The sequence below is a fragment of the Heptranchias perlo genome, chromosome 21 (assembly GCF_035084215.1).
Source record: "Heptranchias perlo isolate sHepPer1 chromosome 21, sHepPer1.hap1, whole genome shotgun sequence".
Lineage (NCBI taxonomy): Eukaryota > Metazoa > Chordata > Chondrichthyes > Hexanchiformes > Hexanchidae > Heptranchias > Heptranchias perlo.
In genome coordinates, this window is record NC_090345.1 from 19459294 (window position 1) to 19481112 (window position 21819).

At 44.8% G+C, this 21819-nt stretch overlaps 1 protein-coding gene across 1 annotated transcript in view; it reads right to left on the reverse strand.

Annotated features, from left to right (window-relative positions):
• Nucleotides 1-19402, reverse strand: part of habp2 (hyaluronan binding protein 2) — a 92528-nt gene extending 73126 nt beyond the window's left edge. Inside the window, exons 1-4 of the mRNA XM_068002808.1 lie at nt 19297-19402; nt 18329-18347; nt 6238-6306; nt 832-939 (exon numbers count right to left, since the gene is read on the reverse strand). Of these exons, the coding sequence (XP_067858909.1) occupies nt 832-939; nt 6238-6306; nt 18329-18347; nt 19297-19365 (265 nt within the window). The 5' untranslated portion in view covers nt 19366-19402. The remainder of the gene's footprint in view (nt 1-831; nt 940-6237; nt 6307-18328; nt 18348-19296) is intronic.
• Nucleotides 19403-21819: the final 2417 nt, after the last annotated feature.

Consider the following 21819-nt stretch of genomic DNA (forward strand, 5'->3'; position numbering starts at 1 on the left):
CTGAAACTGGGTAGGATAGTGATGGAAAACAGGGTAAAATCAAGCAGTGGGGCCTACTGCACCATTACTGCCTTGGTGTAAATTTACCTAAACTCCAACCAGTACATTGTTTGCCCTTTCTGAAGTGAACAGCCAGTGTATATTCATTTTTTCTTCATGTATGTTGACCTTATTGTAGATCCCACTCTCCAGTTGCAAAACATTCCTCCATAGTTTTAGTTGACCATCCAATGCAGATTAAGTGCTGAAATGGGAGACTCATCCATAAGTACATCTTTCCATATAATTATGGCCTAATCTTCAGTAACTTTTGCAGAAAAATAAAATTATTGATTCAACCTTTCATAAACATGACGTACTTGTATGGGTTGTAAATCATCCACTAAGCTGATCACACTAAGGAAATTCATTTTATCAAATGATTCCGCCAACTAGCAATGACACTGAACAGCTTTCACTGCATCTACTTGGATGTGCATTAACAGTTGTAGTAAAAGCATGACCCTACATGTAAGGCTTGATATGCTTATGATCTGTTTTTAATGGGTGATGCAGTGGCAAAGAAGGTTGGAGCACTAATGTGGTGCGACATAGCTTTACTGCATACAAGCTTAATCCAACAAGCTGCTGAGTTCCCTATTTCAACCATGCTTCTGGGTTAAGGCGGGGGAGGGGGGCAGCGAGATGAAAAGGAAACCGATATTTAATCTATAAACAAAGAAAGCACAGTCATCTATACAAATACTATTGATAAATTAAAGGTAACTTGAGAAATATTAGCATTTATTTATAACATTCATTAATACTATTAAAAGATAATAAGAACATTACCTTTTTGGCAGTTTTTTCCATTAAATGGACGAGGACACCGGCAGTAGTAACCTGAAGCAGTTGATTCACAGGTTCCCTGATTGCGGCAAGGATTTGAAAGACAAGGATCTAGAAGAATGTTGCTTATGTTAATATAATCATCAGAATCTTTACACAGCTTTTCTTAGTTGTTGTTAGAATTAAAATTCCATTAGTAAAAGTCAGTTGGTCAATAAAGAATGTCATTATGCTGAGCAAAGACAGTGTCGTTGGAGAATAAAGAATTTTACCAGTTTTGGATTTACTAACACGATTCTGCATTTTGTAAATATTAATGGGTAGCAGCCATTTTAGATTCTGCATTATTCACCCGTGACAATCCATATTACAATAAGCAAACAAACATAATGCTTCAAGTTCATTTAAATTAATCTCTATAGGGAGAACTTCCAAGCAGTTCTCCTGCCGTGACTACCACAGAAGATCAGAAGAAACCCTGGAGAAATGGCATAAATGGCTGTTTTTAGCCATTCATGCTGATTCTCCGAAGCTTCCACTGATCTTCTATTGGAGTTATGGCAGTATGTTGGGAGAAACCCCATGGAAATTTCAGGGGCATGACTTCTTGAAGAATGTACCAGATAAATTAGAAAGTGGTACCCCCTATGACATAAGCATGGAATTTCCTCGAAGCTGCTTCCACGCCCTGAACTGCAGACCAGTGCAGCAAAAAGTTCAATGATGTGAACCAGATCAGGATAACACACCCACTACTCTAACTTTTCCTCCTTGGCCGCCCTGGGCACTAGTACGCTCTTTGCTGTCTAAAATTAAGAGCTTTACTACTACCCCTTTACACTGCACTCTGGTTAAAGGGAGCATTAACTAAGGATCTTATCATATATGTAGCCATGTCCCCAATCAGCACTCACTTGCATGCATAACCTCAAAACCCCTTTCTTCACTTTAACAGGGTGTCACCAACTCATCTCTTACATCAGCTCTCCATTGCCACCAGGGAGATAATTGCCATCCTTCACATAATTAACAGTTGCAGGAGCAACTAGCACACAATGCTTATAAGGGGCAGGGATCCAGAGGGAGCATCCTTAACATCAAGGAGCTCATCCCTATAAGGAGCAGATTATGGAGCTGATGGAGAGGCTCTTGCTGTGGGAGATGTGAGGTCAGGGGGCACAGTGCTCGTATCAGATTAATGGCTACACAATTACACAGTCACCATGGCAATGCTCACCCATTCTTGGCTTGTGCCTTCCTTTCCTACAGATTCACCACAGCATCAGGGAAACAAATTATTAGGATGAGGAGGACAACAACAATGATGATGAGGAGGATGAGAGATGGAACCCCTTCTTCCTCATTGACTATCAGGATGACGAAGATGAGGAAGTTGATGGTGAAGAGGGAGAGTAAGTCACTATCAAACCCACCCATACTTCCCTGGACCAATATCCTGCCCCATGTTCCTTTGCCACAGCCACCTCAATCTCACCCCTCTGTCACTTTTTCACTCCCAAGCACCAGCTCAGATACTTTCACTCAGGAAGGGAAGGTAAATTAGATAGTGTCAGTGAGGATGAGGTAGAGCAGGAGGGAAATTGGGAGTGGTTGAGGATGTGCCACCTTCCCAGTGGAGGCCGAGGAGAAAGCTTTGGAGCTGTGAGGCCTAGAACTCATGGGTACTCGCCTGAAAAGAAAGATAATCGAGGAATATCACACTTACATGCAGGTTCAGAGATCATTCTCTGAGGACGTGCAGCAATTAACAATTGTGGCTGTAGTCTCAACATTTCTCACTTATGGCAACATCAGGGAAGTATTTTGTTTGTTGCAGACATAAATGGAGCATGTGGCAGTTTCTTTGGAACCTGCAGCTGATCCCCACCTAAGCAGCAGCCAGGGACCAGTCTCTGCCTCTTCCTCCACAGGAGCTCAGGCTATAGATCTAGTGGCAAAAGGCAACAGGATAGACAGTACCTTGTGTACCAGGTTCCAGACCCTGGCGGCCAGGGTGCAGATTGTTGTCTCTCAGGGCACTCAGGATTGGATTGTCAATCTTGGATCATCAATCTTGGATCAGTGGTAGCACTTTCGCTTGTGAGTAAGAAAGTCGTGGGTTCAAGCCCTACTCCAGATAATCTAGCCCGATACTTCAATGCCCACACTGGGAGAGGTGCCATCTCTTAGATGAGATGTTAAAACAAGGCCGCGTCTTCCCTTTCAGGTGGCTGTAAAAGATCCCATGACACTATTTGAGGGCAGGAAAGTTCTCCTGGTATGCTGCCCAACATTTATCCCTCAACCAACAGCACTAAACCAGATTATCTGGTCATTTATCTTATTAATGTTTGTGGGACCTTGCGGCTGCCGTGTTGTAACAACAGTGACTACACTGAAGAGCTTTGGGACATCCTGGGGTCATGAAAGGCACTTTATAAATGCAAGTTCTTTCTTTGATAACTGCCATTAGATCAACCATACTGCTGATTAGCCCCAAGGCCCAGTAGTATAGTGACAACTGGAAGAAATCTATCTGAGGCTGCTGTTCTCCAGTCATGCCACTATGCCAGTGGCACATAGGAGGTGACAATGAGAGGAGTGCCATGCCTGTTCTGTTAGCCTTTTATAGCACAGGAACAGCTAACCACCTCTTTTGATTCTGGCCTTGAGGTTGCAGCTATAGAGAAGTACTAGAATAGGAGAAAGAAAGGCCTGGGGAAGCATGGATAAGGAAGGAGTAAATTGGCATCTATTCACTTAAGAATAGTTGATGGAGATTAGAGTCATACAGGAAAGGGTGCACTTATTTTGTATTGACTTATTCAATCAGATGATTATTATTGGCATAGTCAGGTCGGGCAAAATGATCTGAGGTGTTGTAATTTTCTAGGATGGATAATAAATTAAAGTATTTGTCCTTTATTTGAAGGTTGGGGAAAATGGACTAAGGCAATGGTGGCAAAGGTAGAGTGTGTGAAACGTAAGAGATGTCTTCAGTGATCAGTTGTGCTCAGAAGCTCCTTGTAGCAGTCACTGAGGAGTCCTTGAGTGACAGTTATCGTGATGCTCTCCTTCATGTATTTCTGCCTCCAAAGTAACTCGGGCCACCTCTGCAAAATTGTCCAAGTCCAGGCCTTTTTGGATGCTGAAGTTTTGCAGGGCACAGACCCTTTAGGACTCTGATGGTCCTCTTGATGACTATTCTGGTAGAGGCATGTGCCGCATTGTAGTGTTCCTCTGATGCTGTTCGCTCAACTCTTAGTGGGGTCATTGTCCATTGAAGCAAGGATTACACCTTGTCACCACCAAGCTATCTTTTGACATGACTTTCTTTCTTGAAGAGCTCAGGGAGGGCACAATTCTGAAGGACAAATTAATCTTGAAAGTCTCCAGCAAATCTCGCTTTACTGTGCATGATACCTTGCATGTTGTCACACACAATCTGTCCATTCAGGGAGTTGAAACTCTTTCTGTTGAGGAGGTAGAATGTAAGAGATCGCAAAGCTATGTGGTTGTCATTTATTACACCTTGGACCTTGGAAAAGTCAGAAACCCCAGAAAACTGGTGGTCCAATCTTGCTGTAATGCCAAACTGGATAAGTACCCCAGTTCACCTGAAAAGTGTGTCAGTCACCTGACAAATGCATCCCTGTGACTGCCTAAAATGACCCAGTGCATAAAAATTGAGTGCTGTTGTCACCTTTAATAGCCACAGACAGAGCGGTATGGGCAGATAATCATGGCTGCAAGTCCTCAGGGAGTACGGGGCAGAGCCTCTTTGATGACGTGCACTCTTCTAATACTCACCTCTTCACTAAGGTCCTCATAGGACCTATATTGCTTATGTATTCTTTTTGAGGGGCAAATTCTTGTGCCGTTCATCCTCCTTAAAAGCTACCTCATTCTCCTTTCCTCCAACCTCTCCTGTCCCTACTCCATGAGAATGGCATACAAAGATATGCCCATAAGAAATGCCATTTCTACTCTTAAGAAGCCCTTGTTGTTGGTGGGGATGGTCACAATCTCCCAGTGGTCTCACACTCCTGGGGCATGATTTTGGCATGGAGTTGGGAATTGAGTGGGTGGGTAGATGTTCATGTGGGAAACCTGGAAGTGAATTGAGTGCGTCGGAATCTGCGATCACAACTCAATTGAAGGCAATTAATTTTACTTCCGGGTTTTCAGCCCGGCAGCCAGCCAGATTAACAGGCTGGTTGCCAGTTGGGAGGGAACGCACCCGGGAATCGGAGAGGAGGGAGGAAGGGAGAGGTCATGGGCCGTGGAGGACATGGAGGGTGGGGCACTTTGGAGAAGATCGTGGGCCGGGAGATGATCGGGTCGGCAGAAGTTCAGAGCCACGCAGAAGATCGGAGGTCGGAAGGAATCAGAGCCAAGCAGAAGATTGGAGGTAAGGAGGAATTGGATGTCGGGAGGGGGTCGGCCATCAAGGGTGGGGGGTAGGCCGATCGCGGGGATTCGATCACTCCTGCTCCTCCTGGCCTATAAGCAGTGCTATAAAGGCACATACCTCATGGATCCAGCCCTTCCCGCCTCCTTTCACCTGCCGTGATTCACGAGCCACGGGAAAGCCGACCAGGAGCATTAAATTTAAAGGTGAGTAACAATAACGGGGAAAATTGTCCCTTTAACAATCCACCCATTGGCATTAAGTGGGGACAGGATTTCCAGGTTTCGGCTGGGTGCATGGAAGTGGGCACGTTGGAGCCGGGTTGCAGTTGTGCTTGATAAACCAGGGATTTTGACCACCCACCCGCCCCAACCCACCTGCTTTTAGCAGTTAAAATTACTCCCCTACAGTCAGTTAGAAGTCCAATGCTGAATGCAAAACAACCGCTCCAAAATGTCGTTCCTTGCTGCAGTAATTTATAGCTAGTGCATTGCAAGCGTAAAACCAGGAAATTCATGGCCGAAGCGCTACAGACTCCATTATAATATTTGCTAATTTGGTGATTGGGGAGATGACAAGAGGATAACAGGAAGTGCAGAGAAGTACGTGGAAATTCATGAGGGATCAATTTCGGGGTAGATATTAAGAATTGTCTTCCACCAAATTTGCTGGCCATTAAAAGTACTCGTCCTGATTTTTCACTAAAAAGACGCTGTAAATAATATGAAATTTCAGGGCCTACGAGCTGGTGTGGAATTAAGACTAAGGCTAATCTTCTTGACAACTTGAGTACAATAACAAAGAAAGGAAGAAACGTTAAACAAATTGTGCTTATTTTTGTTGTCTTTTTACAAAAGTATAAATTTACATACTTTTATTCAAAGTTCTGCGAATGAATATTGCGCTACATAGAACATTTTGCAATGTACATTTTCTAAATGAAATAAATCAATAACTACAAGATGATTTGATAAGTACAAAAATCATTGTTCACAAACCATTATTATCGTAGGAATAGTCTAGCCAAGCGGGATAGCTGTCCTCGTACAATCCTGTAGGATCTTCCCCTAGGATTGGAGCACATTGAAATATTATCTTTGCAATATCGTGAGTTCTAACATATCAACGATTAACAAAGCAGTGGAAAATTATTTCTGCCTTTATCTCTGTCAGTTTTCGGGCTCTAAACAGCCAGCTATATTTTTTACAAAGATTTATTTTTATTAAGGATCCTGGAAGATTTGTTTTAAGAATTATTTGCCATTCCATTAAGATACTTGGCTGCCCAAACTGGCAGCATGGAGGCAGATTTCGTCGTTGAGGTCCTGCTATTTTTTTTTATTCGTTCACGGGATGAGGGCGTCGCTGGCGAGGCCAGCATTTATTGCCCATCCCTAATTGCCCTCGAGAAGGTGGTGGTGAGCCGCCTTCTTGAACCGCTGCAGTCTGTGTGGTGACGGTTCTCCCACAGTGCTGTTAGGAAGGGAGTTCCAGGATTTTGACCCAGCGACAATGAAGGAACGGCGATATATTTCCAAGTCGGGATGGTGTGTGACTTGGAGGGGAACGTGCAGGTGGTGTTCCCATGTGCCTGCTGCTCTTGTCCTTCTAGGTGGTAGAGGTCGCGGGTTTGGGATGTGCTGTCGAAGAAGCCTTGGCGAGTTGCTGCAGTGCATCCTGTGGATGGTACACACTGCAGCCACAGTGCGCCGGTGGTGAAGGGAGTGAATGTTTAGGGTGGTGGATGGGGTTCCAATCAAGCGGGCTGCTTTATCTTGGATGGTGTCGAGCTTCTTGAGTGTTGTTGGAACTGCACTCATCCAAGCAAGTGGAGAGTATTCCATCACATTCCTGACTTGTGCCTTGTAGATGGTGGAAAGGCTTTGGGGAGTCAGGAGGTGAGTCACTCGCCGCAGAATACCCAGCCTCTGACCTGCTCTCGTAGCTACAGTATTTATATGGCCGGTCCAGTTAAGTTTCTGGTCAATGATGACCCCCAGGGTGTTGATGGTGGGTGATTCGGCAATGGTAATGCCGTTGAATGTCAAGGGGAGGTGGTTAGACTGTCTCGTGTTGGAGATGGTCATTGCCTGGCACTTGTCTGGCGCGAATGTTACTTGCCACTTATGAGCCCAAGCCTGGATGTTGTCCAGGTCTTGCTGCATGCGGGCTCGGACTGCTTCATTATTTGAGGGGTTGCGAATGGAACTGAACACTGTGCAGTCATTCAGCGAACATCCCCATTTCTGACCTTATGATGGAGGGAAGGTCATTGATGAAGCAGCTGAAGATGGTTGGGCCTAGGACACTGCCCTGAGGAACTCCTGCAGCAATGTCCTGGGGCTGAGATGATTGGCCTCCAACAACCACTACCATCTTCCTTTGTGCTATTAATGACTCCAGCCACTGGAGAGTTTTCCCCCTGATTCCCATTGACTTCAATTTTACTAGGGCTCCTTGGTGCCACACTCGGTCAAATACTGCCTTGATGTCAAGGGCAGTCACTCTCACCTCACCTCTGGAATTCAACTCTTTTGTCCACGTTTGGACCAAGGCTGTAATGAGGTCTGGAGCCGAGTGGTCCTGGCGGAACCCAAACTGAGCATCGGTGAGCAGGTTATTGGTGAGTAAGTGCCGCTTGATAGCACTGTCGACGACACCTTCCATCATTTTGCTGATGATTGAGAGTAGACTGATGGGGCGGTAATTGGCCGGATTGGATTTGTCCTGCTTTTTGTGGACAGGACATACCTGGGCAATTTTCCACATCGTCTGGTAGATGCCAGTGTTGTAGCTGTACTGGAACAGCTTGGCTAGAGGCGCAGCTAGTTCTGGAGCACAAGTCTTCAGCACTGCAGCTGGGATGTTGTCAGGGCCCATAGCCTTTGCTGTATCCAGTGCACTCAGCCGTTTCTTGATATCACGTGGAGTGAATCGAATTGGCCGAAGACTGGCTTCCGTGACGGTGGGGATATCGGGAGGAGGCCGAGATGGATCATCCACTCAGCACCTCTGGCTGAAGATGGTTGCAAACGCTTCAGCCTTGTCTTTTGCACTCATGTGCTGGACTCCGCCATCATTGAGGATGGGGATTTTTGCAGAGCCTCCTCCTCCCGTTAGTTGTTTAATTGTCCACCACCATTCACGACTGGATGTGGCAGGACTGCAGAGCTTTGATCTGTTGGTTGTGGAATCGCTTAGCTCTGTCTATAGCATGTTGCTTCTGCTGTTTAGCATGCATGTAGTCCTGAATTGTAGCTTCACCAGGTTGGCACCTCATTTTTAGGTACGCCTGGTGCTGCTCCTGGCATGCTCTTCTACACTCTTCATTGAACCAGGGTTGATCCCCTGGCTTGTTGGTAATGGTGGAGTGAGGAATATGCCGGGCCATGAGGTTACAGATTGTGCTGGAATACAATGCTGCTGCTGATGGCCCACAGCGCCTCATGGATGTCCAGTGTTGAGCTGCTAGATCTGTTCTGAATCTATCCCATTTAGCACGATGGTGGTGCCACACAACACGTTGGATGGTGTCCTCAGTGCGAAGACGGGACTTCATCTCCACGCGGACTGTGCGGTTGTCACTCCTACCAATACTGTCATGGACAGATGCATTTGCGACAGGTAGATTGGTGAGGACGAGGTCAAGTAAGTTTTTCCCTCGTGTTGGTTCGCTCACCACCTGCCGCAGGCCCAGTCTAGCAGCTATGTCCTTCGGGACTCGGCCAGCAGTGGTGCTGCCGAGCCACTCTTGGTGATGGACATTGAAGTCCCCCACCCAGAGTACATTTTGTGCCCTCTGCTACCCTCAGTGCTTCCTCCAAGTGGTGCTCAACATGGAGGAGGACTGATTCATCAGCTGAGGGAGGACGGTAGGTGGTAATCAGCAGGAGGTTTCCTTGCCCATGTTTGACCTGATGCCATGATATTTCATGGGGTCCAGAGTCAATGTTGAGGACTCCCAGGGCCACTCCCTCCTGACTGTATATCACTGTACCGCCACCTCTGGTGGGTATGTCCTGTCCCACCGGCAGGACAGACCCAGGGATGGTGATGGAAGAGTCTGTGAGTATGGCTACGTCAGGCTGTTGCTTGACTAGTCTGTGGGACAGCTCTCCCAATTTTGGCACAAGTCCCCAGATGTTAGTAAGGAGGACCTTGCAAGGTCGACTGGGCTTGGTATTTTGCCGTTGTCATGTCTGGTGCCGAGTGGTCGGTCCAGTTTTATTCTTATTATGACTTTTCGTCGCGAGATTTTACAACTGAGTGGCTTGCTAGGCCATTTCAGAGGGCAATTAAGAATCAACCACATTGCTGTGGGTCTGGAGTCACATATTGGACGGCAGGTTTCCTTCCCTAAAAGACATTAGTGAACCAGATGGGTTTTTACGACAATCTGGTAGTTTCATGGCCATTATTACTGATACTAGTATTTTAAGTCCAGATTTTTATTTAATTGAATTTAATTAATTGAACTTAAATTCGCCAGCTGCCGTGGCGGGATTTGAACTCGTGACTCTGGATTTTAGTCCAGGCCTCTGGATTACTAGTCCAGTAACATAACCACTATGCTACCATACCCTTTTGCTTTTGGTCGTGTATTTGAAAGTATTAAAGAAATGTGTTCAGCATAGCTCTACTTCTGTCCTTTTTGCTTGTATTTGCAGGATCTTGTTACATTAAGCAAACAGTGTGATCCAACGAACACCTTCATTTTATTATTTCTTTGAAATCAAATTCCTACTGCACAGACAGGATTGGACTGGGATCCATTACTTCTCAGCAACATATTTTTATTAAGAGAAACCCTTGTGTCCTGATAAGCGAATACTTAACTGATTAAATGTTTGTATTTTTTGGAAATAAGTTTTAAACTGAACTGTTAAATCAATGACCTGAACTGTACAATTTCAGATTGATCCACAAATAACTTTTTGTTGAATTCTGAATGCTATAGGCTTGAATGCATCAGTCCCTTTAATAGAAGTGACACAACACTGTACAAGACAATATTTCTCCCTGTGTGTGTGCAGTACTATTTTCCAATGGTATCCTCAAATTCACCAGCATCATTATGGTAAGTGGACACACACCCACTAAATGCCAGTAGATCCAAAGCAATAAAGCTACCAAGTATGTTTATTGTTCAGAATATTTTGTAATTTAAATAAGAAAAATAATACTTGGTGGTATAAGATTGGCCTCCAATCCCTAGCAGGCTAATAGGAAACATCAAATCCTTAATGGTCTGGTACTGGGATCCATCTGCACTCTGTCTCTCAGTGATGGGGATTAGAACAGTTATGGTGTTCAGGTTTTTTTTGGTCAGCCATGTATGAAACACAAGCAGAAACTCATTCCCATGCTTAAGAATATCCAAATCAAGCTAGTGAGAAATCTATACAGGTAGTGCTTCTGTTTGCCCAAAAATTCACATGGATCTTGGAGCTGGAGGACACATCCTAGATAAAATCAACCATGTACTTCCACAGCTTCCACCTTTTCCATGGGCCTGCATGAAGTGCTTGGTCAAAAACATTACAAAGATCAATGAAAGCAATGTAAGTGGGTTTTCCATTACCTGTAAGGTGTTCTGTGATCTTGTATAAAAGCCACAACCTGCCCTTTAGATTTCTTAGGAGAGCGAAATCCAGCCTAGTCCTTTCTGATTACTCCGCAGACTTCCTAAGCATTTGATATACGAACTGTAACAGCGCACAGTAACACCTTAAGTACCCCTGGTATCAATGAGATTCCTCAGTAGATTCAATGTCTCACAAGGGTTCTCTTCTTGTGGAAAGAAACAACAATTGTGTTCTAGAATACCAAGGTTGTGGTTGTGCATCCCTCCAATCCAATTCACTATCCTCAGAAGGGCAGCTCCAAGGTAAGTTGACAATTCCTTGCTTTATTCTCTAAGGTTTACTGGCAGTCCCCCTTCTCAGCTAGAGCAACTTTTAGGAATTCAGCAAAAAATACCATTCACACCTGCCACCCTACCATTAGAATTAAGTGACTTGACCCTGAATGCCAGCATTGAGTGTGGAAAACTCGTTCATTAAGGCCTTCTATCTGTGCAGCACACTCCAATATCCATTCAAGTGGGATCTTACAATGTTCTATTTGGTCCTTTTGGGTCAGATGCCAAGTAGCCTAATGTTCTCCCCATGAATATCCTCATGGGTTTGAAAGTCAATGGCACTAGCTCAGAGGAATCGTTTAGATTGTTACTGATGAGAGATTTTGGCCAATGGAAGAACAATTGAGGGCCATTTTTGTGTAACTGCTCAGCCTTGTGAATGAACCTAGCCCACTGATCCAGCTTCTTCTCCCCAATGACTCCCCAGCAACACAATATGCTGCATCATATTCAACCTCTATAGCAGCTCTCAGTTACTGTGAAGAGGGTTCAATTACTGCTTTCAAGGCCTTCTGCTCTCATTAACAGCTGTTCTTCCCTCTGATGTTTGTTGGAAACCGGTTTCCATTGACTCATTGATCTAGCAATTCGATCACGCTGCGCGCATTTTTCAGGCGCTGAACGGACTCATAAGCCTCCAATATGGTGGGCAGGAAGCGGGCGCTCATTTTGAGCTGGACATGCTTTGCCCACCATGTTGGATCTGGCTTCTCCATTTATGCCATGGGCTCCTTTCAGGCTGCAGCAGATGACATCAGTGACATCTCACAGCTCACCATCCACCCACTGTATCAGGGAGGTCACTGAGAGCCTCCACACCAGAAGGAGAACTTACATCTTGTATTCCATGGACAGAGCAAAGCAGGATGAGAGAGCCGGCATGGCAGACTGCCTCAGGGTGCAAGGTGCCATAGACAGCACACATATTGCCTTGCATGCTCCCCATCACCAGCCTGGCATATTTAACAATCCACGTATAACTGGTTTGCGACCACAGGCAGCGCAGTATGCAGGTCGGTGCATGGTAGCTAGGCAGCAGTCATGACTCATTCATCCTGTGCCAGTCCTCTATGCCACCTTTATTCTAGCCCGGCCATCAAGTTACAGGCTGGCTGCTGAGAGACATGGGTTATCCCCTCCAGACATGGCCCATGACTCCTGACAGGAACCCGGGCATAGCTGCAGAGCTGGCCCACAACGAGAGCCATGCCGCCACAAGGAACGTGATCACACAAACAATTGGTGTGCTCAAGCAATGCTTCCGCTGCCTGGGCCATTCCGGAGGAGCTTTGTAGTACACCTGAGTGGCTATCCAGATTTGTGGTCGTCTGCTGCATGCTCCGTGACTTTGCCATCATGAGGGACCAGCCCTTGCCACCACCTGGGCAATAAGAAGTCAAACTGGAACAGCAGCATGAAGAGGAGGAAGAGCAGAAGAGGCATTGACCACCAATGTCTCTACCTGCCAGAGCTCTCAGAGAGTAGCTGATCGATGAGTGCTTCACCTAAACTATCCCTCCCATTCCCTATACACTAATAGTCCCACAATCCTTACCACCATCCTTACTACCAACATCTGATTGCCTTCATTCAGTCCAGCCTTATGGGTCTTGTCCTCACTTGACCTTGAACAGCTCTGGGCTGTGAGGGCAAGGCTACAGACTGCAGCAATCTCAGCATGGGCTGGAGCAGTCTGGTCCAGCTGGCTGTGTTGCACCAACAAGGGCACTGGTGGAGTGGGTGGCGGGGGAGCAGGCATGCTGTCATCCTGAGAGATGCCTCGCCCATGGAGCCAAGGCCACTCTCTTGGGACAGCGCCTCAGCACTCTTGCTGCTTTGCACGAGAACAGAGTGCAGGAGCGACGTGATGCTCTGGAAGACCATACCAATAGTTACTCCCAAAGCAAAGATGGCAGCCATCTGAGCTTCCATGGCAGCTGTGAGAGCTATCAGGAGAAGCTTCATGACGGTGGGCGCCACTGTTGTGTTGACGGAACTCAGTCCATGTTGGACGGAATGGTCTCCGTACTCTGCGTTAAGGCTTGATACAGTTGGAGCTGGACTCCATACTCTGCAATATTGTGTGCAAGCTCACTGGCAAGCTGCCTACTGCACCTAGCATATCCCAATATATGCCTATCAGTCTTCTTCGGTAAGCTTGGGTCCTCGAAGTTAGCATTTGAGTCTTCTGTAATAGAGCTAGTCTGCGATGTTGCCATCTGGCAAGCTGGTACCAGTGACATCTTATCCCCCTGCTCTAGCTCCTGCATACATGCCCAATGATTCACCATGTGAAGACCCATCTTCTAGCCCTGCCTCTAAAGTGCACATGGTGCCAGCCTCTGAGCTGGTGCTTGTGAGGGTGAAATCAAGTGACGCAGCATTATCAGGAGGGCTGGCCTTCTCTTTCTCAAGTCACAGAGATATGTCCACATCTTCAGCACCTGAGATGAAAGAGAGGGACAAGGGGTAGCTTTTAGTATAAAGGGAGAGCAAAGAGAGAGAAGTGGCTGGTGAAACCATCTGTAGTTTGTCATGCAGAGTGTGTAGGGTGAGATAGATGCAAGAAGGGAAAAAGAGGCTAAGATGAGAAGAAACCATGAGTGACATCTCCTGCAGCGTTGCCAATTGCCACAGCCATTATTCTGCCGCTGCCCATGTTGGCCAGCACACTTTCTTCGAAGGGAGAGAGGGTGTGTAGTCAGGCTTGGCCTCCTCTGGCAGCTTGCTGTCTGGAGATGTGGGTGACCTTCTTCTGCAAGTAAGAAGGGAATGTGTAGTAAGCGTTTGGAGAATGTGCCTGTCATGGTAGAATAGCTAGTATGCTGTGCGTCAGATGTGAGGTGTGGGGAAATGAGGGTTGCAATAGTGGTGAGTATATGAGTCTTAGGAGGTGGTGAAGTGAAGTGTGGTGCAATGATTGTAGCAGAGTGAAGGGAACATAGCAGAGCAATATTGTGAGGAGTGAGGCTGGAGGTGTGAGCAGAGAGTAAGAGAGCAGCATTGTTACCTTAACAACTCCGGTGAGGTCATTGAACTTCTTTTAGCAATGCAGCCATTGTCCTGAGAGCTAAGCATTGACCTCCTCTGTGACGTCTTCCCATTGGCGGCAGAGATGTTGCCTGGAGGGCTTTCTGTCCCCTGGGACGAAGAGGATTTCCCTCCTCCTGTCCACTGCCTGCACCAGGGACTCCAAGGCAGCATCGGAAAACCATGATGCCCTCTCAGAACTTGGTGCAACCTTTTCTCTATTCACAAGTGCTTCCCTGTTGTCTGCAGACAGTTTAAGTGGCATCAGAGACGCCCGATTTCCGGCCCCCCAAACAGACATGCAGCCAATGAATTGCACAGATAGCGCTGGCTGCAAGCCTGACTCATGGTAATGAGCAGATAGCACAAATATTACGTGTGGCCCGGGACAACGCTAACAGGCACGAGCAGTGCAGACACATGCCCCCTGCGCACCCATTTTTGGGAACGATCGAATTTCTAGGCCACTTTCTTTACAGGAAATTCCAGTCAGGGTGTGACTGAAGCACAGTTGGCTGGCATTCAATGTGAAGCCCACTCCATTCTGAAGCTGGTTGAAGTTATTTGTGGGCAGCTGAAGGGATTTATCAACTGTTCAGGGGAGAGGTCTCTGTCTATAGTTCCCATCTAAACGTAACCCAATCTCCCATTCCTTTCTTCAATTTCCTATTTTTACAAAACCTCCTAACCTAATTCCAAGGCTTATGTTGTTAGTTATACTCAACATGGTCCTATCATTAAATAATTGAATCCATACAAGGGGCTTGTATTTATTGTTGAAATGAGTCATACTAATTGAAATGTTATGGTGCTGAGCTGATTAATGCACTGAGTATACAATCAATGTAAATTGCCCCATGAATTGTATTTGTGTAGGGGACCACGTATCATATTGCATAAACCTTTTGTATTTCCAGCTTTTGTCGTTCCTCATGACGAGGAATTTCCACACGTGAATGAAGGTAGACATACCTTGTTATGGCTTGGTAGAGTAAGTTTAATTAAATAATAGCTTGGAATTGAAGATGTATCCCAGCAGCCATAATAAAGAAGCAGTGGGGGGTACATGCAGGCAACATACACATCTACATGCAGCTGTGGGCCCTGGAAATGATAAGGGGGCTTGCCCTATCCTTAGGACGCCCTCCATCATGTAGTGTGGCACTACCATCGTGCTAAGTGAATAGATTGAGGACAGATCTAGCAGCTAAAACTGGGCAGTCGTGAAGCATGTGGACCTTCAGCAGCAACAAAATTGCATAGTGCAAACTGTAATCTCATGGCCTGATACATCCTTCACTCTTTCATCTCCATCGGGCTGGGAGATCAACCCTGGTCAATAAGGAGCGTTGACAGCATGCCAGGAGCAGCGCCTGGCATAGCTTAGAATGAGGTTCCAACTTAGCGAAGCTACAACACAGGGTTACCTGCATATTAAACACCAAAAGCAGCAGTTTAAAGGCAGAGCTAAGTGGTCCCACAACCAATGTGCCAGAGCAAAGCTCTGTAGCCCTATCACATCCAGTCGAGAATGGTGGTGGACAATTAAAGAGAGAAGGAATGTCCATGAATATCTCCAATCTCAGTCATGGTGTAGTCTAACAGATGAGTGCGAAAGACAAGGCCAAAGTATTTTCAAGTGCTTTCAGCCTCAAGTGCCAAGTGGACAATCCCACTGGGCTTCCTTCTGAGGCTTTCACCATCATAGATGTCAATATCCTGAAAATTTGGATCACTCCATGTGACACTACGAGATGGCTAGGTTCACTGGACACAGCGAGAGGCTGTAATGGTGAAGACCTGCACACCAGAATTAGCTGCCCTTCCCCCACCCCAGCCAAATTGTTTCAGTAAAGCTATAGCACTGACATCTACCCAACAATGGAAGAAAATTGTCCAGGTATGAACTACCCACAAAAAGCAGGACCCATCTAATCCGGCCAATTACCACTCTTCCAGCCTTCTCCCACTCATGTGACGGAAGAAGTAATCAATTGTGCCATCAAGCAACACCTATTCACCAATAACCTGCTTACTGATGCTTAGTTTGGGGTCTACCAGAAACATTTGACTCCTGACCTCATCACAGCTATGATGCAGACATGGATGCAATTGCTGAATGCCAGAGGAGAAGTGAGAGTAGCTGCCCTCAACGTCAGGGCAGCATTCGACCAAGTATGGCACCAAGGACCCTAGCAAAACTGAAGTCAATGGAGATCAAATGGAAACCGTTTCTGCGCTGGAGTCATAGCTGACTCACAGTAAGATGGTTGTGATTGTCCGCAGCCAATCATTCCTCATGGCAGCATCCTTGAGCCAACAATCTTCAACTGCTTCATCAATGATGTTCCCTCCATCATAAGGTCAAGAGTCGGTTGTTTTCTGTTAATTCTTCAGTGTTCAGCTCTTTTCAAGACTCCTCTGATAATGGAGCAACTCGTGCCAGCCTACAACAGGACCTGAAAACATCCAGGCTTGGGCTGACAAGTGACAGATAACATCCACACCACATAAATGTCAGGTAATGATCATTTCCAGCATGAAAAAGACCAACCATCATCGAATCCTCCACCATCCTGTGTGTAATCACTGACCAGAAGCTTAACTGGACCAGCAATATCAACAACATGGCTATAAGAGCAGAGCAGAGGCTGGGTAATCTGCGAATAGTGGCTCATCTCCAAGCCCCTCAAAGTCTCTCCAAGGCTCAAGCGTGATGAAATACACAACACTTGCCTCCATAGGTGCAGCTGCAACAACATTCAGGATGCTTAACATTATCCAAATAGAGCTGTGCGCTTCATCTGCTCCCCTGCCACTGGACTGAATATCCACCTCTTCCATCACCGGTGCACCATGACTGCAGTATGTACGATCTACAGGATGCACTGCAGCAACTCACCGAGGTTACTTCGACAGCATCTCCCTCCCCTGCGATCTCTACCACCAAAAGGAACAAGAGCAGCAATGTTGTGGGAATATCATTAGTTCTCCTCTAAGCTGCAGAATATCCTGACTTGGGTATATATTGCCATTCCTTCATCATTGTTAAGTCAATATCCTGCAATTCCTATCTATTAGTATTGTGGAAGCACCGTCACCACAAGGACTGCAGTGGTTGAAGGAGACGACCCACCAGCACCTTCTCAGGGCAACTAGGGACGAAGAATAGAAGCAGTCTTGTCAGAGTTACCCACATCCCAAGAACAAATTTTTAAAAGTTGGCACATGCATGGCTGTTGATTTGTTCTCTGTGCTAGCTGAGAAACATTATGGTTGGCAATATCAATATGGTTTGTTATAATATGGCTTTCAGAACATCTGGACTGGCAGCATGGATCAAGAATTAGAGCATTGTTCACTGATGTTGTAATTATGCCATTAGTCAAGGACTCTACCAGGGTACTTCCTGCTGGCTAATCAGAGCCATACATTGAGGACTCAGGCATTTTAAAATTAAAAACATTTTCCTCTCAATTGTAAAATGAGCACAATTATCTGGCCATGGGTGGCAAGTTTGTATTTTAAAAAAAAACAAATAATACTGTCTGTGATTCCAGAAAAATTATGCAACTGCAGTCCTGCCACACTAAGAGCAAAACATTTCTAGGGAGGAAGGGGTAGGGAGGAGAGTGTTGGAGGGTTTGATAAAGAAACATATTATTCCTGAGAATAATGCGTAAAGTTGGCTTTAGCACCACTCCGTTAAATACAAAAAAAAAATCAGGGATGGGGGTCACTAACTTGCCTGATTTACATAAATTGTCCAGAGGAACATTAACCTGTGTGGTACTGTGTAGGAACTGTTATATGAATGGTGGCCCCTGACTGCCTGCTGCTAGTAGAGCAGTAAACTCACTGCCACCCAAAAGATAGGCCCCTGTTTTATGAGATTCAAGTCAAGACCAGTTTTATATCAACCCATAGAAAATTCTATTAAATTGCAGTGAAAATTCAAGTGAATGTACATGTCACATTTCTACTTTTTATCTCAATGCAACTATCATCCAAATGATGTATAGTGTGCAATTTTACTACAGAATTTTATGAACTACTCAATCAATTGCCAGTTCTTTATTAAACAGAACTTTAACATTGAATATTATTATGTATACATGTAATTTATAAAAAACACTTACCATAGTCACTATAGACTTTCTGTGGAGGAAAACAAAATATGACAGTTTGAAAAATGAATTTAATGAATTGTATAAAGGGCATTTATGACTTTAAAAAGTGTGTTTGGAAACTTTCAAACAAAATAAACCTCTGGAACATTCTGCTGAGAAAAATCTGCTTAAATTCTGCTATTTAAGGGACTTTCCTTAAAATGCTGCAACCTAGACTATATTGACTACAGTACAAACTACAGCAGTGAAGATTTCTCTTTTACAGTTTAAATGTCTTCTCCGTCAAATGTAATTGTTGATGCAATGACATGATGTGTCAATAATTACGATGTGTCACATTTGATTATCATTCGGATGAAGTACTTGCAAAAAAAAATTCACCACTGGCAATGTCCCTTTAAGACAAAACATATATTTTAATTAAAGGGGAAATTAATTCCTAGCCATTTCTTTTATATACATTGAATAATTACTGTGACCTTTTCTCAGCTGTTTCTTGTAAAGCTTGCCTCCACGACATCACTTTTATTACTTCAAATAAAAACAATATAATGGGGAATAGGCTCTATGCAGGAACTATAAAATCAGCATGACATCATTTACCTAGAATTCATAGCAAGAAAACGATATCTTGTAACCCAGAGGCCTAATGAAATGAGTGTAGAGTTTACTGAGCAGAGAAATAATGAAAACAAAACAGGGGAAGTGCGCAATAATCAAATGGAGAGAAAAGCAAGCAATGTAAAGAAAGAATGCTTCATCAATGGTTTTGTAGTGAATGGACAAATTAAATTTTAGAGACAGGCACAATTTTTAATTATACTATAGAAACTGGAAAGTTGTGAAGTAATCATTTTAGTCCTGGAGTAATGCATACATATAACAAAATTGCTTCGACTCGTCTTTTCGTGTTTCTAATTTAAACAAAAACATTGCAGTTATACAATTTAAAAGCTGTGTAAAAAGTGCTTACTTACAGAATACGACAGTACAGTCAGCCAGATGAAAAAGCACCTGGTAGTTGACCAAACTATTGCTTTTGGCATAGTTCAAAGATTTGGAAGTACTATGTTTCACTCTGGACATTTGACTTTCTGCTATTTATATTACAACACATCGGCACAAGTCAAGGGTCATATGAACATACTAGAAGTTATTAACCAGTCTTCAAACATAGATAATTTAAGGAGGCAAAAACTTTGACATAGGTAAAAATGGCAAAAAACTTGAAATTTTTATAGTTGCATAAATAAATGCAATGGCTAAATAATAATCTATTCGGCTGAACTACCTCTCAACCGACCTCCCATCTAGAATACATGTTTACGAACTGTTGCCTGACTGTAGTCAGGGATATAAGTATAAAGACCCAGTCCATCTCCTTAAATTGGCAGAACATGTGCTTGGTATATAGACGAAGTGATTCTGCTTTTTTCTCTCGATTTTGCCTAATTTTTTTCCATTATCCTCCTCTACTAAATGCATTGACTCATATGTATAATACCATGGCTGACAGTGACTCACCAGCACCTTGTCCAAGTATCCATTCTCGGGGGTAATTTTAACTTTGGGCAATGATGTAAAACGAGCGATATCGAATTGGCTGCCCATTATACACCCTACCTGATTTTCCGTTACATCGACTTCAATAGAAAGGAAATTTGGACGTGGTGTACAATAGGTGGCTAATTCAATATCACTTGTTTGACACCATCGCCCAAAGTTGAAATGACCCCTTTAGGTGTGTTAGCCGGTACCAGAAAGCTATTCATCACAGCTGAGCCCACCCCTTGTGCACTTCCAAAAGAATGGGTTTAACTCAGTAGCAAATACTTACCGTCTATGGACTGAAAGTTTCAGCTAATCATTAAGGGGTGAATCCAACAAACTGATGTAAATTGACTATTTTCCAATATTACTGTACCTTTGTGCCAAAATTGCTCTAAATTACCCTTTGATCAAGCTTGCAACTGTCAACCAACTAATCACTCAGTTTCATACTGACCTTGTCTGAATAGCGGTTTGCTGAATGGATGTGCATTACTGGTATAATGTTACATTATCTAAACATATAAATTACATTATCAGTTGATATCAAATGTCTGATTAAAGTAATTACTTTAGATTCGAAAGTGACAAACAGCTGCTGCTGAAGCTCCACACCTCCAACTGGTGGACCCACCATTCCGTGGGGCATAATGTGTGTTTATTTTGGCTCTGATGTTCCTGGACTCCCGTTCCATTGGCACAAGTGCACTGAGGAACTGGATGGAATTTGCATGGCTTAGGTAGTACCCTCCCTGAATTGCTGGTCGGATGGTGAAGGGGAGGCCCAGGAAGAGCTCAACAAAGAACTCTACTTTTACAATCTTCTGCTCCCCTCTAGGATTGATTATCTAGTCAAGGTTTGGGCCCTTTGCAGGGGAAATCATGCCAGTTCTTAGCAGAATGGGCAGAATGTCCCATGTAGCCCAACAACTCCTCAAACACAGGCCTTTTACCCGGGGGGAGTGGGGGGTGGGCAGGCAAAAGATCTGCTCATGGCCCCCATCAGAATTTAAGGAGGGTCTTGACTGGGGAGGATCCTGTTGAAACTGGGCTCCACCACAATCTTTGTTACTGCACTTTCCAAGCCCAAGAATTTCAGGACAGTTATGATCATTGTGCTGCACTGATCATAATTAAGGGGTGGGGGGTGGGGAGGGAAGGGGAGGTATAGTTGTTGCCTCTTCACTTGGCGGTGATACGTCTGGGAAGACTATGAACTCAAACCCTAGACTTTTTAAGAGAGGCACAGACATATGATGGAAAGCATTCCGAGACACTTTCAAAGCACAGAAAATTATTCTGTATTGACAACTTTATTGAGGTTGATCCACCATTAGACTTTCTGACTGAAGCTTGCAGAATCTTTTTCTACACGGTGACTTTTCATTGGTTTCTGCTCTGGAACTTCTCTGAAGACTTCTCCTGACAGGGTTTTTCAATACTTATCAAAGTAAATCTCTGGACTGGGGAAATGAATTTCACAATGGGAATTCCTCTATTCCTGTGATATGAAGAGGAGGAGGAGGAGGGTCTAGAAGAGGCTACATAGGAACTCTTAGAGTGAGGCAGCACAGATATTAGTTTCCTACAAGTTTTTTTTTATTCGTTCATGGGATGTGGGCATCGCTGGCGAGGCCAGCATTTATTGCCCATCCCTAATTGCCCTTGAGAAGGTGGTGGTGAGCCGCCTTCTTGAACCGCTGCAGTCCGTGTGGTGACGGTTCTCCCACGGTGCTGTTAGGAAGGGAATTCCAGGATTTTGACCCAGCAACGATGAAGGAACGGCGATATATTTCCAAGTTGGGATGGTGTGTGACTTGGAGGGGAACGTGCAGGTGGTGTTGTTCCCATGTGCCTGCTGCCCTTGTCCTTCTAGGTGGTAGAGGTCGCGGGTTTGGGAGGTGCTGTCGAAGAAGCCTTGGCGAGTTGCTGCAGTGCATCCTAGGGATGGT